The sequence below is a fragment of the Schistocerca serialis genome, chromosome 3 (genome assembly GCF_023864345.2).
Source record: "Schistocerca serialis cubense isolate TAMUIC-IGC-003099 chromosome 3, iqSchSeri2.2, whole genome shotgun sequence".
Classification (NCBI taxonomy): Eukaryota; Metazoa; Arthropoda; class Insecta; order Orthoptera; family Acrididae; genus Schistocerca; species Schistocerca serialis.
The window spans coordinates 31,039,261-31,058,175 of NC_064640.1; the positions used below are offsets into that span (position 1 = coordinate 31,039,261).

The 18,915-nt window shown below is 44.3% G+C and overlaps 1 protein-coding gene across 2 annotated transcripts in view; it reads right to left on the reverse strand.

Annotated features, from left to right (window-relative positions):
- The window catches only part of LOC126469688 (peroxisomal targeting signal 1 receptor), a 242,384-nt gene that overhangs the window by 143,971 nt on the left and 79,498 nt on the right, over positions 1–18,915 (reverse strand). For both annotated transcript variants that reach the window (XM_050096845.1, XM_050096846.1), the window contains exon 5: positions 13,306–13,411. In XM_050096845.1, the coding sequence (XP_049952802.1) occupies positions 13,306–13,411 (106 nt within the window). The remainder of the gene's footprint in view (positions 1–13,305; positions 13,412–18,915) is intronic.

Consider the following 18,915-nt stretch of genomic DNA (forward strand, 5'->3'; position numbering starts at 1 on the left):
GCCCATGTTAACTACACAATTTTTTCTTGTTTTACTCCAGACTCTGTACTCCCAAAATATGGAAAGCAAAACGCTTGCAGTAGAAGAGATTTGTTTCACCATTCCACCAGGTAAACCCTGTATAAGCACCTGGTAAGAACTGATGTTTAAACATGTTTTCTTCATGGTTATATTCACTCTTGTTCACAACTCTGGATATACAATACACATGACAGTAACATAGCACTGATTGAGACTGCATTATAAACAGGTCCAATAATGCTGACTGGAACATGCCCTGGCAGCCTTTCATGTATTTTATTTTTCGACTTCGTGTAAGGTCCACAAACAGTATGTATGACTATTACATGCGAGTAACACGTTCTTAACAATATTATCAATGTATTAAATGAGGCTTTATAACTAGGATTTATATTTTTATTTACAGTTACTTGTTTGATTAATGTCTGTCCATTCTGTGTTAACAAGTACATGCTTAGTAAGGACCTCTAGACAAACTGGCCATTAGTAAATAAAACTATTACATAAAGTTGCAGCCTCAGTGGAAATATGTCATCACTTAACTAGTTTAGAAGGCTGGGATCCAGATATGAAGAACATAAACTAGTTTCTAGGAGTAATGTCCCGTTTCTACGGTTTTTCACAGATTTTAATGCCATAATTTTACATTTCAGTGCTTTCTAAATATAAAAAGGAGACTCCTTTTTGAATGTCCCCACTTCCCATTTAATAGTAATAAATAAATTTTAATACAGATGCACTCTGTTACTGTCCACATTTCTCACAGTCAATGCTGATTACTCAGCAGGACTAGCATTTCAAGCTCTTTTTGGAGGTTGGATGATACATACAACCAGTAGTCCCCTAATCCCCCGGAGGATATTTTTGTTTGTTAATCACAAGACATCTCGGTCCCATGAGTTGTTATGTAAATAAGGGTCAACCCAGATAGAAACTGTTTCATCTCAACACGAAACACAGGAAAATGGAATCACTCCATCTGCTATCATTCTACTTCTCTCAATAACTAAATAATTTTTTTCTGTCTATCTACTGATTCAACTTATACATGTAATGCATATACCATATATACACAAAACTGTCAAATTATTATTCGTGCAGCATTTTATGCAATCTTACTGGTCCCATTATAATTTACAATCCAATTATTCAAGCTGTATATTTAATTTTGCTTAAAAACTTGATAAATGAGACAAACTAATAAATGAAGTTTTATCGTCTGCAGGGAATCACCAGAATGGTGTGAGCTAATAAAAATTCATTCATAAAAAGATGTAACTCAGCAGCTAGCCCTAATTTCATGCTTTTACTAGTTTACTTTTTCTAAAAGCTCATTAACTAAGTATTTATCCACATTTAAAGTTTTGCCACATCCAAAAAGACTTTCATTATTGGAGCCCTTAAGCTTATTTCTTTTCCAGGTTTTATGCGACAATTTTATTACCATAATTTTTCTGAGTCAGATAATTCATTTGTTTATCAAAATAAACCACTAATAAAGAATTTGACTAAATTAGAGAAATTAATAATCTGAAAATTTAACAAAGTCAACAAACCACTGTCTTTGTTCTAAATTGTATTACTCACACGTTACGATTACTGTAGCCTGTTACTAGTGCGTGTGAGTGTGAGTGTGAAGAGAGTATTGTCACTGCACATTAACACTTAAATCAACCATAAACAGTATCAGCATGGGCTGGCCACTAGAGGGCGCCTATAGAAAGTGTGCACACGGTACAGTCTTCACCGTGCCATCTACCAGTGACTTGCATCTATATATGCGTGGAGCCGTGCTAACTCACTGTCACTACATTCTCTTAGTTTGTACTGCTCACATCAGCTATTCTGTGTAACACTTACATTGCACCTTCTGTATGATTCTTTTGTCTTGTTATGTGTGGATCAGGAAAGGATTATTTCCATTATTGTTCAGAGGTTTATGAATAAAGCCATATTTGTGTTACTTGCATCAGTTTCATGTATTACTCTGTTACTACAGAACTGGTGACTGGGATGGGACAATTGTGTAGTAAGCAAGTAATACACAAAACTGATCCATGTAACACAAATATCACTTTATTCAATACATAAACCTCTGAACAATAACGGGAATAAGCCTCTCGTGACTCCACCGGTAACAAGACAAAAGAATCATACATAAGGTGTAACATAAGCAATACACAGAACTGATGTGATCACTACAAACTAAAAGAACACAGTGAGAGTGAGTCAGCACTGTTCCAAGCGTATATAGGTGCAAGTCACTGGTAGACGGTGTGGCGGAGACTATGTCATGTGCATACTTCCTACAGGCAGCCTCTACTGGCCGGCCCACACAAATATAGTTGGCAGTCGATTTAAATATACATGCAAGGCGACACTACACTTGGCGCACTCACACTCACATGCACTAGTAGCAGGATACAGCAACCATGAACTTCAATACTTTTATAAGTATCTAGCAGAGAGTTTAACAAAATTACTACACAATCCAATGGAATGGCATTCCTACCAATTTTGATCCTTATATTATTGGTTGGTTGGTTGGTTGGTTGGTTTAGAGGAGGGAGAAGGGACCAAACTACGAGGTCATTGGTCCCTTGGTCCTAATAAAACAATGCCACAAGGATGAGAATAAATCAGACGAAACATATAACAAAAAATGGAAAGAAAGGAAAATCCACAAGAACAAAGGGAAGGCAACGAACACTAAAAGGAACAAAAGAAGACAAGAAAACAATAGAGATGCTAGAAGCAGAAGAGAGTAAAACATGAAAGCAGATTACAGTGGCTGGCCAACCAAGAGAATAAAAAGGGAAAGCTAGCCACTCTGCAATACATTAAAACCTCCACCCTAAAAGCACTAGGGTGGAGGACACAGAGGGACAAAGGACATGCGCTAAAACCTACATAGAAGTATAAAACCCACTCTCACGGATAAAACGTAAAACTAAAGCTGCTGTGGAGGCACTGTCGCCCAACACCAAAGGCACGGTGCTGGGAAAGTTAAAATTCTGCGCAGAGCAGCTAAAAGTGGGCAGTCCAGCAAGAGGTGGACGATTGTCATTTGGGAGCCACAGCGACACTGAAGTGGGTCCTTGTAACGGAGTAGGTAACCATGCGTTAGCCATGTATGGCCAATGCGGAGCCAGCAGAGGACAACTGATTCCCTGCGAGAGGCCTGCATGGAAGACTTCCACACATTCATAGTCTCCTTAATGACACACTGTTTGTCGTGCATGCTATTATGCCATTCCATCTCCCAAAGCCGGAAAACCCTGTGGTGTCAGACAGAACACAGGTCAGCTTCGGAGATGCCTATCTCCAGAAGCTGTTTCCTCATTGCCTGTCTGGCCAGCCTGTCGGCAAGTTCGTTGTCGGGGATTCCGACATGTTCTGGGGTCCACACAAACACCACGGAATGGCGGTACTGTTCCAGGGCATAGATGGACTCCTGAATGGACGCTACCAGAGGGTGGTAAGGGTAGCACTGGTTGATAGCTTGTAGGCTGCTCAATGAGTCAGCACACAGGAGAAATGATTCTCCAAGGCATGAGCGGATGTACTCAACAGCACGACATATGGCCACCAGGTCTGCAGTGAAAATACTGCAGTCAACTGGCAAGGAGTGCTGCTCAATATGTCCTCCATGAACATAGGTGAAGCCTACGTGACCATCAGCCATCGAGCCGTCAGTGTAAACAACTTCAGAGCCCCGGAACACGTCAAGAAGCGAGAGGAAGTGACAGCGGAGAGTGGCGGGGGTTAATGGAGTCCTTAGGGCCATGCATAAGGTCCAGACGAAGCTGGAGCCGAGGAGTACACCATGGAGGCATACGTGAACATACCAACAGACCACAAGTAGAGGTGGTAAAGGGAAGGACTCCAGTTCGGAGAGAAGGGACCGCACACGAACTGCAATTGTCAGCCCCGGTGTGGAAGATGGACTGCTGCGGGCAGGAAAAGGAGATAATAATTCAGATGCTCAGGGGAACTATGAATGTGTGCTGCGTAACTGGCGAGCAGTTGCGCACATCTGATCTGCAGTGGAGGGACACCAGCCTCCACCAGTAAGCTGGTCACCAGACTAGTCCTAAAAGCTCCTGTCGCTAATCGAACCCCACAGTGGTGCACAGTGTCGAGTAAATGTAATGCCGAAGGCGTTGCCAAACCATAAACCACACTCCCATTGTCAATTCAGGATTGGACAAGGGCTCTATAGAGCTGCAGCAGCGCAGAGCGATCTGCACCCCAATTGGTGTTGCTCAGGCAACAGAGGGCATTGAGGTGCTTCCAGCACTTCTGCTTAAGCTCATGAAGATGAGGGAGCCAAGTCAATCGAGCACTGAAAACCAGTCCTAGGAACTGATATGTCTCCACTACAGTGAGTGGATCTTCATTAAGGTAAAGTGGAGGTTCCGGATGAACGGTACGACGCCGACAGAAGCGCATGACACACGACTTTGCAGCTGAAAACTGGAAGCCGTGGGCTAGAGTCCATGACTGCACCTTGTGGATGGCTCCCTGGAGGCACCGCTCAGCAACAACAGTACTGGAGCAGCAGTACAAAATGCAGAAGTCGTCTGCATACAGAGAAGGTGAGACAGAGGGCCCAACAGCTGCTGCTAGAACGTTAATGGCCACTAAAAATAGAGACACTCAATACAGAGCCCTGCGTGACTCCATTCTCCTGGATATGGACGGAACTATGGTAGTCACCAAATTGGACACGGAAAGTACGGAGCGACAGGAAGCTTTGGATAAAAATTGGGGGAGGTCCCCGGAGACCTCACTCATACAATGTGGCAAGGACATGACGTCACCAAGTCGTGTCGTATGCTTTACGTAAATCAAAAAAGACAGCAATCAGGTGTCGCCATCTGGAAAACGCTGTTCAGATGGAAAACTCTATGGACACAAGATTATCAGTGGTAGAGCGACCCTGGCGGAAGCCGCCCTGACATGGAGCCAGCAAGCCACGTGACTCCAGGATCCAACCCAACCGTCAACGTACCATATGTTCCAGCAGCTTACAAAGAACGTTGGTCAGACTGATGGGCCGATAGCTATCCACATCAAGCGGGTTTTTACCGGGTTTGAGCACCGGAATGCTGGTGCTCTCTCGCCATTGCAATGGAAAGACGCCATCGCACCACATTCGGTTGAAGATGACGAGGAGATATCGCTTGTAGTCAGATGATATATGTTTAATCACCTGGTTGTGGATGCGATCAGGCCCAGGAGCTGTGTCACGGCAATGTGCAAGGGTACTGAAGAGCTCCCACTCTGTAAATGGGGTGTTGTAGGATTCACTGCATCATGTAGTGAATGAGAGGACGTTCCCTTCCAGCCACTATGAGTGTGCAAAAGGCTGGGGTATAATTCTCCAACATAGAGGCTCGGGCAACGTGCTCGGGCAACGTGCTCGGGCAACGTGCTCGGGCAACGTGCTCGGGCAACGTGCTCGGGCAACGTGCTCGGGCAACGTGCTCGGCAATCGCGTTTGTGTTCAAGCTGGAGGTGGGTCTGTGATGCTTTGGGAGGTGTTTTCTGTATTGCAAATTGGGAAAATTAACTGAGGTGACCACTAACATAAACAAGCATGTTCATTTAAACATTTTCAGGTGTTGCCTTACAGTAAACATCTGCATGGTGAGTATGTAATTGATACCCCTATTTTTCAAGATGACAACAATATAGTTTATCAAGCTTGAAGAATATGAGACTGGTTTTCTGAACAGTCCCCCCACTTGTTACATCTTGACTGGTCTTCAAAATCAGTTGACTTGAACCCCATAGACAATCTGTGGGACATGTTAGAACAGTGTGTAAAGCACCAACATCAGCATCCCTGCAAGTTGGTGGAACTGAACAATCAAATTCTCAACAAGTGGCTTAGCCTGGATGAGATGTACCTAAAAAACATTGTGGACTCACTTCCTAACCAAAACCAGATGGTTATCAAGGACAGGAGTGGAATTACATGGTATTAAATGATGCTTGTAATGATTTACATAGGGGTAACTAATTTTTTGTCCAGCGAGTTTACTGTGTTGTGTACATTATTGAGGAACTCATCATAAATCAGATTATAGTCGAGGGAGACATTCGACGACTCGATACTGAGGGTAATCAAGAAACCAAAGACAAGGCTCATTCCAAACAGCCACCCCCCCCCCCCCCTGTCCATACATAGCCCACCTTTAGACTGACAATTTTTTTATAGGATCTGTATCATCCTGAAGATCCAGGAAGTTATGTTTACATCCCTGTTCCCTGCAATACACAATGTTCCACCACCATGTCACATGTGGTCATTGAAGCAGGCATAGAGCTTACAGTTACAGAAGGCTGGTGACCATCACAAGTTCCTCAATTGGGACCCTGGGTTCATCAAACCCATACCCAGCCATTGAAGATTGAGTTCCCCGAGTTGTTTGACATTTAGCATGATCTAGTTGGCATGTGTGGCTTATCTAATGCCACACATGTAGAGAGATTTCCCTCCCTCCTCTCCCGGCCCCCACCCTGTTGCCAGCTGCAATGAGAAAACAGCTTGAGTATGTGGGGCAGGGGAGGGAGGGGACAAACTGACAACACCATAAAGTAAATACCGTCTCTCTCTCTCACCACAAACCCACCTTGAAATGTACATAGCAACAGTGGTAGCCTCAGTTTCTACTCTACAAAAGAAATGTACTAAAATTGCACATTTCCACAGTTTAAAACATGCCACACATGGTAATTAATCATAAAAATAAAAAGTACACTTACTACACAATGGGACGGGGGGGGGGGGGGGGGGGGTTGGTTGGTTGCTTGGTTTGTGGGGGTAGAGGGGACCAGAATACAAAGGCCATCGGTCCCTTATTCTGTGACTGTGAAACACAGCTCCCCCCCCCAAAAGAGAGAGAGAGAGAGAGAGAGAGAGAGAGAGAGAGAGAGAGAGAGAGGGGGGGGGGGGGGATGGAGATGACAAGGGATGACACAGGACAAGAAAGACATAGACAAAGACCGGAAAAGAGGAATTTTAAAAAAACACACAGAGTGTTACCGTGGTTGGCCGACCATTAAGGACAAGCCAACCACCAAGAGACACACTAAGAACCACACAAAAACCGTAGGCCAAAGGCCAGACTCAACACAAAAAAAATGACACAAACCCTCAGATCAAGCAATAAAATCCCCCTGCACGAATAAAACTCTAAACTAAGCCTGCCATGGCAGTGTCATCTGTTAAAAGTGCAGGGAGCAGATCAGGCAGTGCAAATGTCTGCCTGAGCGTAGTTAAAAGCAGAAAGTCCAACACGATGTGGACCACTGTCAACGCTGATCCACAGCGACATAGAGGCAGGCCCTCGCGGTGCAGTAAATGAACGTGCATCAGCCAGGTATGGACAATGCATAGCCGGCAGAGAACAACTGAGTCCTTGCGAGAGGCTCACATGGAGGAGCGCCACACACCTGTAGTTTCCTTGATAACCTGAAGTTTGTTGGGTGAAGGCAGGGTGCGCCATACATCACCCCAGGTACCAAGGACTTTCTGCCACAATACCAACTGGAGATCACATTCCAAAAAAACAATCTCCAGTGCCGGTTCACTGATAGCCTGTTTGGCCAGACTCTCAACCAGTTCATTATCCGGGATGCCAACATGACCCGGGATCCACATAAAGACCACAGAGTGGCCACAACAGGCAAGAGTATGGAGGAACTCTACGACAGCCATCACCAGACGGTATCAAGGAAAACATTGGCCGATAGCTTGTAAACTGCTCAGGGAGTCACTACAGATAACAAAGGACTCACCTGAGCAGGAGTGGATTTACTCTAGGGCGCAAGAGACGGCGACGAGCTCTACAGTGAAAACGCTGCAGCCATCCAACAATGAGCGTTGTTCAGATTGTAAAAGCATACCCAACTCAACCAGCAACCATCAAACAGTCAGTATAGGCTACGACACAGCAGGGAAACAAGGCAAGGATGGAAAGAAAGCGTCAGCAGAGGGCCTCAAGAGGGACTGAGTCTTTCGGGCCTTGTGCCAAATCCAGCTGAAGGCAGGAGCAGGGCACACACCATGGGGGTAGACGTATATGGGACCGTAAAAGAGGTGGGAGTGTTATGTCCACACTATAACACAACAAATATCCTGTGATAACCAAATTTATTTGACCTTCATGTCACTCAAAACAAAACTTAAGTTCGACTACACAACACTTCGCTGGCTGTAGCGCCAAGGAGAAATCAGAGTCACTAGTAGAGAATACAAGTCTAAACCACTGCCAACCAGTCGATACCAACGCGTCACAAGTTTCCAGCCAGGGAGGCCACAGTACAGTTCGGTCGTCGTGAATCCAGCAGCCAGGTAGTAACACAGTCATCTGCAAAGATTGAACTGGTTAAACAGGCTCAGGGAGCTCGCTTAAATCCGCAAGTCCGGCCAATCAGAGTGTTGGTACATGGCGCCCTTATACGGTTCCTCACTCTGGTGGCAAGGGCAGCACCGCCAGGGTAATCCGTATCAATAGTGGTGTGTACGCTGCCGCTAACCCCGCGACGACGCATTCACTTGCACAGTGAACAGTGTGACAGTGGCAGAAATGCATGACGCAAGTCTTGGCAGCCAAAAACTGGAAGCCGCGTGATACGATCCAAGACTGTGCCTTGCAGATAGTGCCCTGCAGCTGCTGTGCAGTAACTGCAATGCCAGTGGAGCTATAGTACAGGCAAAAGTCATCAACATACAAAGAAGCCGATACGGACATTCCCACAGCTGCAGCTAGCCCATTGATAGCAACTAAAAAGAGGCAGACACTCAAGACAGAGCCTTGCAGGACCCCATTCTCCTGAACATGGGAGGAACTTTGGAAGGGACGACCTTGCAACGTGGAAGGAAAGAAGCAACAGAAAATTTTGAATAAAAATCGGGAGCAGTCCCCTGAGGCCCCATCCATGAAGTGTGGTGAGGATGTGATGTCGCCATGTTGTATTGTACGCCTTCTGCATGTCAAAAAATACGGCAACCAGATGCTGTCAGTGGGCAAATGCCGTATGGATGGCAGACTCCAGGCAGACAAGATTATCGGTGGCAGAACGGCCCTTATGGAACCCACCCTGGGACGGAGCCAGAAGGCCTCAAGGCTCAAGAAGCCAACTCAACCTCTGGCTCACCATGCGTTTGAGCAACTTGTATGGAACATTGGTGAGGCTAGTGGGGCAGTAGCTGTCCACTTCCAGTGGGTTCTTGCCGGGTTTGAACACGGGGATGACGATGCTTTCCCGCCATTGTGATTGGAACTCACCTTCAACCCAGATACGGTTGAAAAGGTCTACGAGGCATTGCTGGCAGTTCACCAAGAGGTGTTTGAGCATCTGATAGTGGATGTGATCCGGCCCGGGAGCCGTACCAGGGCAAGCAGCTAGGGCACTTTGGAATTCCCACTCACTGAATGGGGCACTGTATGATTCGGGGTGGTGCGTATGGAATGAAAGGCTCCCACGATCCAACAGCTCTTTCTGGGAGTGGAAGGCCAACAGGTAAGTCGTAGAAGCGGAACTCTGACCATAATGCTCTGCTAAGAGTTCTGCAATCTTGTCGGAGTCAGTACAGACTGCTCCATTCAGGGAAAGCCCAGGTACACTGACAGTGGTCCAATAGCCATAGAGTCGCCTAACCTCGGCCCAAACCTGCGATAGAGGTGTATGGATGCCAATGGTGGAGACATACCTTTTCCAGCACTACTGCTTCTGTCAGCAAATAAGGTGTTGGGCTCGGGCAAGGAGCCGCTTAAATTCAATGAGGTCGTCCAGTGATGGGTGCTGCTTATGATGTAGGTGGGCCCACCTGCGATCTCTAATCACCTCAGTGATCTCCGGTGACCACCAAGGCACAGTCCTCCACCGAGGGGACCCGGAAGAACAGGGAAATGCAGATTCCGCTGCAGAAACAATGCCTGTGGTGATTGTGTGAACCACCACATCAATGGTGTCATGAGAAAGACGCTCAATAGTGGCAACGGAGGCGAACGTGTCCCAGTCAGCCTTATTAAAAGCTAATCTGGGGAGGTCAATGGCAGAGTACGTGCCATGCGGCACACTGAAATGTGTGGATGTACAATTATTTAATAGGGAAAGGTTGGGCTGTGCCAACACTTGCTCAATGACAGTGCCTTGGCCTGTTGCCACCAATCCATCCCTTAAAGGGTTACGGGCATTAAAGTCACCCAGTAACAGAAAGGGAGGTGGCAGTTTGGCTATCAGCACAGCTAATACATGCTGTGAGACATCACCATCCAGTGGAACATAGATACTGCAGACAGTAACAGCCTGAGGCGTCCACACCCTAACAGCGACAGCCTCTAAAGGTGTTTCAAGAGGTACACACTCGCTGCAAAGAGAGTTAAGGACGTTGACGCAGACCCCACCAGACATCCTCACATAAACTGCCCGATTCTTACAATAACCCCAATAGCCACGGAGGACGCGGGTTCACATAGCCGGAAACCAAGATTCCTCGAGAGCGATACAGAATAAAGGGTGAAGGCTGATAAACTGTCGGAGCTCAGCAAAGTGGTGGAAAAAACTGCCACAATTCCACAGGAGGATAATAGGATCGTGAGGCTGGGAAAGCATTGAACATTCAATGAGGCGGTTTATGCCTCAGGGTCATCTGCTGCCACCGACTTATTGCCTGATCAGCCTATATCTATTGTCTCTGAGGGTCTGGCGAGATCTAGGTCCTCAATGGATGCCAGAATCTCCACCTCATCCTCAGACGCAGAGCTCGCAGGTAGAGGTGGTGTGGCTGTCACCATAATTTCCTTCTTCTTGGGGGTATTCGGTTTTGATTTCTCGCACTGTTTCTTGGGTTGCTCTAGCTGGGAGGGCTTCTTCGATTCAATCTCCAGGACATAGGAGGATCGCAAAGCCCTACGACCAGCTACCTGTGGCTGCTTTGCTTCAGCCACTGGTGGGTGTCCATTTTGCCACTGGTAGGAACCTGGGAAGGGAGTGAAACAAGGGACCCCTTCCTAGTGAGAGAAGCCGAAGAAGACTTACGCTTCTCTGGCTTAGAAGTGGGGGACTGATTTCCTTGATGGTTGGGAGAGGGAGAGGGGGGGGGGGGGGGGGAGGGAATGCTGCCCCCGAGGTAGGTGGTGCGGGAGCAACAGGGAGGGAAGTGCCCCAGCACCATCAAGGGGCCAGGTGTAGTCTTACAGTTCTCAGAGCGGACTGGAATTGGTGCAACGGATGGGGCTGTAACAGTAGTGATAGCGGCGGCATAAGATTTTGTCATGCGCATGGAATGCAGCCCTTCAAATTTCCTTTTAGCCTCAGTGTAGGTCAGTCGATCCAGGGTCTTGTATTCCATTATTTTCCTCTCCTTCTGAAGGATCCTACAGTCCGACAAGCGAGGGGAATGGTGTTCGCCACAGTTGACACAGATAGGAGGCAACGCACATGGAGTATTCGGATTGGATGGACAACCACAATCTCGACCTGTGACATTGGAAGTACAGTGGGAAGACACATGGCCAAACTTCCAGCACTTAAAGCACCGCATCAGGGGAGGGATATATGGCTTGACATCAATGAGGTAGATCATCACCTTCACCTTCTCAGGTAATGTGTCACCCTCGAAGGCCAAGATGAAGGCACCAGTGGCAACCTGATTATCCTTCGGACCCCAGTGGACATGCAGAACGAAATGTACACCTCGCCACTCTAAATGGCGTGCAGCTCTTCATCGGACTACAAAAAAAGTTCTCTGTGAAATATGAGACCCTGGACCATATTCAAGCTCTTATGGAGCGTAATGGTTACAGAAACGTTGCCCAGCTTGTCACAAGTGAGTAACTCCTGTGACTGGGCAGAGGATGCTGTTTTGATCAAGACTGACCCAGATCTCTTTTTGGACAAGCCCTCCACCTCCCTGAAATTGTTCTCTAAACGCTCTACAAAGAACTTAGGCTCCATGGACACAAAGGATTCCCCATCAGCTCTCGTAGATACCAGGAACCAGGTAGAATAAGATTCGCTGCCAACCTTAGTCCGGCATTCCTCCCATGGTGTGACCAGGGAGGGGAATGATTGAGGGTCATATTTCTTAGCATTAATGGTAGACCTCGATCACTTAGAGATGGCTGGTGGTTGGCCACCAGCAAGAGATGTGCCATGCTTCATGGCGTGTCATCCGCCCTGATGCCACCCACTCCGACCAGGGGCCCTCCCCACAGGGGCCACCCAGCCACAGCAAGGGCCACATAGCAGGATGGCCATTGCCGGGAGTCCCGATGCCCCAAGGACATAGGTATCTACTCCTTGGCATACATGGGGAGTCAACGGTGCAGCCATCAGCAGAGTGATCCCTTTGTTGTCAGGGGGCCACAACCAACAGGGTACATGGCGGACCCACCACAATGGACTGGCTACCATGCTGGATATCAGGCGCAAATAAGTCTATGGTCGTCGTCGGTGCAGAAAGCGACACTGCATGGTGGAAACCACACCCAGGAATGTATCCTCACCCAAGAGATGGAGAATGAGCGAGACTGCAATGCGACAACAAGAAATGGGGGCCACAGGTCTCAACGCACTATGGACACAAAGGAACACATAAGGTGCCCTTCCCCAATTGGATCACTCTTTGGAAAATTTTGAAGTATGGAGATCAAACCCTACAGGGAACCATCACATGAAGGCTGAAAGGTGCTAGACTCTTTTTAGTCACCCCTTATGACAGGCAGGAATAACACAGGCCTATTCTTACCCCCGGACCCATGGAGGGGGGGGGGGGTTATTAATTGTTCTACCACTGATATTAGATTCACATGCTCATATTTTAAGCAGTTAAAACATTAAATAATTTAATAATTTGCTATAAGAATTTATTGCTTTTTCATCTCGGTATGTAGCATATCACCTTCTGCACTAACAATCACCTGTTATTTGTTCATGTAATCTTTTCCTTTACTAAAAGCTATCACTAAACAGTAAAGAAACATGCATAGAGAAAGTTGCCATTCTTCTGGCATTAAATTTTTTATTAGTAGCTTAAAGCATCATGCAGCATGTTTAACATATCTATAAAAATTAAGTATTTATTATAACTATAAATTTTAATTAATCCTCATGTGTCAAATACAGCAAATGGGCTGAACTGTTGTGCAGTAAAAAGTATTTTAATTCACAATAAATGCATTTCTCACAAAACAAAATGTTTGCAGTAAGTCATTCAAACTGGCAGTTATCAGACTTCTGTGATGTAACAAATTCCTCTTTTACCTTTGAAGTCTCAAGAGATGTTCCATTCACACTTTTGATAAGTTCGCCAGCAGTTTCCTTTAATTCATCTGATGTAGCATGTAGCTTGAATGTTGGATCATAAATGCTGAAAAAAGGAAGGTGGTACCTTACATATGACGCAAATATGATCAACAATATATATGCACAATACTGAAATGGACAGGAATACTGAACAGTATTTCAATGGAAAGCTGAGAAATGTTATGAAAAATGGAAGGGTAGCAGTAAAGTAAGAAAATGAATGAAACCGAGAAAAATAACTGTGTTCATGTGTGTAACTTAGAAGATGAGGACAAGGGGTAGGGTGGAGGGGGATGGAACTGCAGTGCATATATCAGTTCTTAGATGGCTATTTTCCTTGACTTTTGTATTAACACACCTAGTTTCACTGCTACCATCTTTCCTTTAATACTAATAAGCTTATCCTCTCATAATTTCAGCAGTAAAAGTGGTTACTGAAAATATGTACATAAATAAACGTATTTAAAAAGGGGGTGGGGGCCACATTCACCTGTGGTGATGATTAACAAAAACTGACAAGCATTTAAAATTTTTAAAGTGGAATTACTTTCCTTGAGCTGCTCTATAACTTGAGTCTGTGCCTCTGTCTTCAAAAGTCACTGCTTTTAACACCCATGCTAACTGAGCAACAAAATGTTTCAGTCTGGCTCAAAGACTTCAACTGTGAAAAAGATTCATGTCCTAACACATTATACGTACAAGCTACCATCCAGAAATCACTTCAGACTCCATTTTCATCATCTTTCACAGAACTCTTCCCCCCAGTATACTAGTCCTACAATATCTCTGCAAAGCTTTTGTGGAGTCTGGAACAGAAACAGAGAAGCAGTGGTTGATTGTGAAGTTCATCAAGATAACTCAGCTTGTATGATCACAATGTGTTGTTGTCTTCAGTCTGGAGACTAGTTCAATGCAGCTCCCTATGCTAGTCCATCCCGTGCATCATGTCATTTATGCAAGGCTTCTGCAAGTGACTCTACATGGATCTGTTTACTATAATCAAGGCCTGGTCCCCTCCAGAACCCCCCCCCCCCCCCAGGCACCAGGATGTGACACATTAAACCTATTCCCCTCCTACCTACCCCCTCTTTTAGTCAAGTTGTGTCATGAATTTCTAAATTTTATATTCTTGCCAAATCGGTTCAGCATCTCTTAGTTACCACATCACCAATATTAGGTAACGGAATAGCATTAATTTTATATAACTTAAACAATTTCAGTAATGCATAACAGGAAAAGTTTTCAGACGCACAAATGTTATCTGTTCCATATTTAATTGGTGTATAGGACGACATCTTGTGGCAATGATGGATGCTGTGAGCTATCACGAAGGCAGGTTTACATGACTGCAGTGCCAGTTCAGCGCGAGCTAAGACCACTTGCCAGCCACAAAACTGGAGTCCCAGCAGATAGTGGTGTGACCAACTGCAATGGAGTTCTGCGTGAGCTATGGCCACCTAAGGGCCACCTGGCTCAGCACTAGTTTGGTGAGATATATATCTTCTGTGAGAAATTTCCGCAGTTCCTAATGTAACATTTCTCCAAAGCACCCTCTGCCACGCAACAACATCGGTAAGAGGCACCCTCTGACACGCAACAGCATCGGTGGGAAACACGCCCTGCCACACAACATCGGTGGGAAACACTCCCTGCCACACAACATCGGTGGGAAACACGCTCTGCCACACAACATTAGTACAAAACACGGTGTGTCAGTCACGCTTCTCCTCCCTTGAGCTCATCGCACTCGCACATGGCTTGTCCGAGTATGAATGCTCGAAGCAGGCCTGCTGTGGTCGAACTAGGTGCCGTGAGGAGGGCATAGTCTACCCGGACTGATGCACTTTCCACTTTGCTGTTGCCACCATTTTAGTAACACACTGTGTGTCTGCAGGTGGGTCTCTCTCGACATATTCTCACCAGCGGATACAACTATATTCACATTGCTTTAATCACGCTGTAGTCGTCAATTCCTGGATGGTAATATCTAATCGCAACATCATTGAGATCCATAAGAGAAAATAGGTTTCTTTATGAAACAATGTAAAAGGAAACAGTTTGGAGTTTCACAGGAAAAGTTTGTAACAAACAACTTTTGTCGGTGTCATAATGAAAAATTACATTGCTTCCAACACTGTCTCCTCTATTGATTCAGATGTACATATATGAACACCACCATTTATTCTCCCTGAACTTTAATACCTTTTCCAAATTTCTTCTTTGTTTCATTTTCTGCTTATTCAGTGTACAGATTAAATAACATGGGCAATACGCTACGCATGCTTGGACTGATTACAATACTAGTGTCATCTCCAAAAATAACTACTTCTGCATGTTGCATATCAGATGGAAAATTATTTAGATATATATGAGAAATACGGACCTACGATTGAGTCCTGGGGAATCCCATTCGTAATTTCTCCCCAGTCAGAATTATACTCCCAGAACATTGACTGACTTACTAACTACAACTTTCTGCATTCTTTTGGTCAGATGTGACATTATCCATTGGTTGGCTATACTATCAGTCCTATAAAACTTCAACTTTACTATGAGAATGCTGTGATTCACACAAATGCCTCAGAAAGGGCACAGAAAATACCAACTGGTACTATTTTATTATTTAATGCTCATAAAATCTGGTGAGTAAACGTGTAAATGGCATTTCAGTAGAGCAAACGTTCTGAAAAACAAACAGTGATTTTCTGAGGATACTATAGTTGCTAATATGAGATACTATTGTAGAATACATCAGCTTCTCAAAAATTTTGGAAAATGTCAGCTGTGAAACAGACTTGCAGCTATTGACGTATCTCTCATCACCTTTATTAAATAGGGATTTAACAATGGCATATTTCAGTCTCTGAAAAAATGCCTTGAGTTAGTGATGCATTACATATTTCAGATAAGATTGGTATTATTATATTAGAAAAAGTCTTTAGTGATCTACTGCAAACACCACCAAAACCAGATGGGCTTTCATTTTTGAGAGAATGTATAATGACACAGAACTAACAGTGGTAATGGGACCAACAATATTACCATAAGCAGAGTAGGAACTGACAGCTACAGTCTCACCACCTTTCACCAGAATGTTCAACCAATAAGTAGGTACAGCAAGGTTACGTGAAAATGATAAAGTGAAAAATAATGAGAAATTTGTGTTTTTAGTGACACAATGTGAAACTGGCAGCTTTTACGAAATGTTGCAAAATTTAGCATTTTTCCATGCTCCCCTGTGCTGAAAATGGATTTTGATTTTTTTCTCAATGCTGACGATTGTGTATAATCTTAAAATGACAGCTAATTTCCCATGTAAACCACTATGGCACTATATGCAATGTCAAAGGAAAATGCATACTTCCAACCATTTCCATTCCAGTAACAACGTGCTGTTGACACGACATTTCCTGTCACTTCTGCACAGCCTATTGTAAAGAAAGATGTCCATTTTTTAAGATCTTTAATGTGATATAGCAGTGAAACTACTCTGATTGGCTGATAGAAGCAAATTGATTGAGCACCACACAGATTTACATGTTTGTGAAGCTTAAGTGCCTCATTTGGTGAGTTTGTATTTGTACTTGCATAACACAAAATATGCATTTTAACTGAAGCACTAAACTAATGAACTCCCCAAACAAGATCACTTATGGTTTGATTTTCTGCACAACAGTACAGTGAAATCTGACATTTCCAGATAAAACCGATACCTTTATTCCAAGATAAAATTGAAGACTGCTTCATTATTGTGGAAAAATGAGTCTTTTGTGATTAAACCAGGAAGAGTTTGAAAAAATATCACAGACTGAATATTTCGGTGAGAGGTGAAGGAAATGAAAAACACTGGGTTGCCCCTTCAAATTAGGCTAACGATTATTACGGCCACAGATTCATGTATCAAGTAGCCTACATGCTCATAACTCTAGGTTCTTGTTTCAACCATGGGATAATAATGAACTCTATTAATGCTGACATGGGAAGGAGTCTCATGTGTACCTAGAATGGCAAGTCTCAGCTATGTGTAATACTGTGAAGGGGTACAAATCCCTTCAAAATTTAGTGGAAAAGCAACTCTCCATGCCAGTAGCATATGTGGACACCGTCAAAGTCTGGTGTTGTGCTTCAGGCAGTTGGTTTTCCCACATCCAGATTTAGACTCTCGGCAAATGTTTCCACATTATAGGGAGGTGATCAAATGGTAGCATGTCATCTCAAAAAAGAAATTTGAAGTTGTGACAATGCTGAAACACATCTAATTACCAACTATGCAGCACATGAAATACCATATTTACTCGAATCTAAGCCGCACTTTTTTTCTGGTTTTTGTAATCCAAAAAACCGCCTGCGGCTTACAATCGAGTACAAAGCAAGCGGAAGTTCTGAAAAATGTTGGTAGGTGCAACAACAACTAACTTCTGCCGTCGAATACATGTAGCGCTACACAGGCGTGCTTTGTAGGCACAAAGCTAAATACTGGCGCCAAAACCTCTGTGTCAGTTAAAAAAAAGTGGAAGACAAGCTTTTTTTTTCTATGCCCCGAGTTTCGACCGCTGCATTTTCATACATTACCCAACGAAGTAAATACATATTTCGTATTGTTCATCTTCGAATATAGCAGAATTTCAATGTACTACGAAAATCCGACTGGCAACACTGTTTGGGATGTTTGTCAATATGGCCAACTCTACGTTCTGAATTTTTTCCTATCTGTGAGAAGAGATGGTTGCTAATAGGAACCTGATGAAATGTGAATCACATGCAGTCTTCTCTTCACCATAAGAATAATACAAATATAAACATTTTGCCATGTATTCTTTCGTGTTTGCTGCTATCTCATTTAAATCCTGTCTGCCTAATAAACTACGAAACTAGAGTGAGACAACAGCAAACGCGGAAGAATATATGTATCATGTCACATTTATATTCATATTACTCTTATCCCTAATAGTGATAGTCAGAAATGAAGCACGGCAATTGACTAGATTTTTAAATCTAAGATGACTAATTTCTGTGCACAATTTGATGTACTACAGAAGCGGCTGCAAAGATTTTCAAATGGAGAAAAATTTTCGCCTAACTCTCGTTCAGAACATGTTCTATCATACGCAGTCTATTATTTGGTTCTTATTGATCATTATCAAAGAAAGCAGCAGTGTAAGTAACAACAAATAGCAGTCTCTTGCCATTGTTTCGCTAATGAGACGATTCCTCTCTCTCTCTCTCTCTCTCTCTCTCTCTCTCTCTCTCTCTCTCTCTCTCTCTCTCTCTCTCTCTTTTTTTTTTTTTATAGTAAGCGGCGGTAACGCGCACAAAAGCAAGCAATGCTGCGAGCGGCGACAGGCCGTAAACACACACTATCAGAATGCGACAAACAGTGCATGACACAGTACAGTAGTGCATTTTCAGCTTAGAGTGACGTAAACACCTATAACAAAGAAAATGGCACTTATCAGATCAAAGCAAAATAAGCAATCGATTCAAACCAGACGAAACGAAGCACGTGGAAAAGGAAGGCTACCTGTATAAATACGGACGGAGCGCCTGATGCATAGCAATGGCTACCTG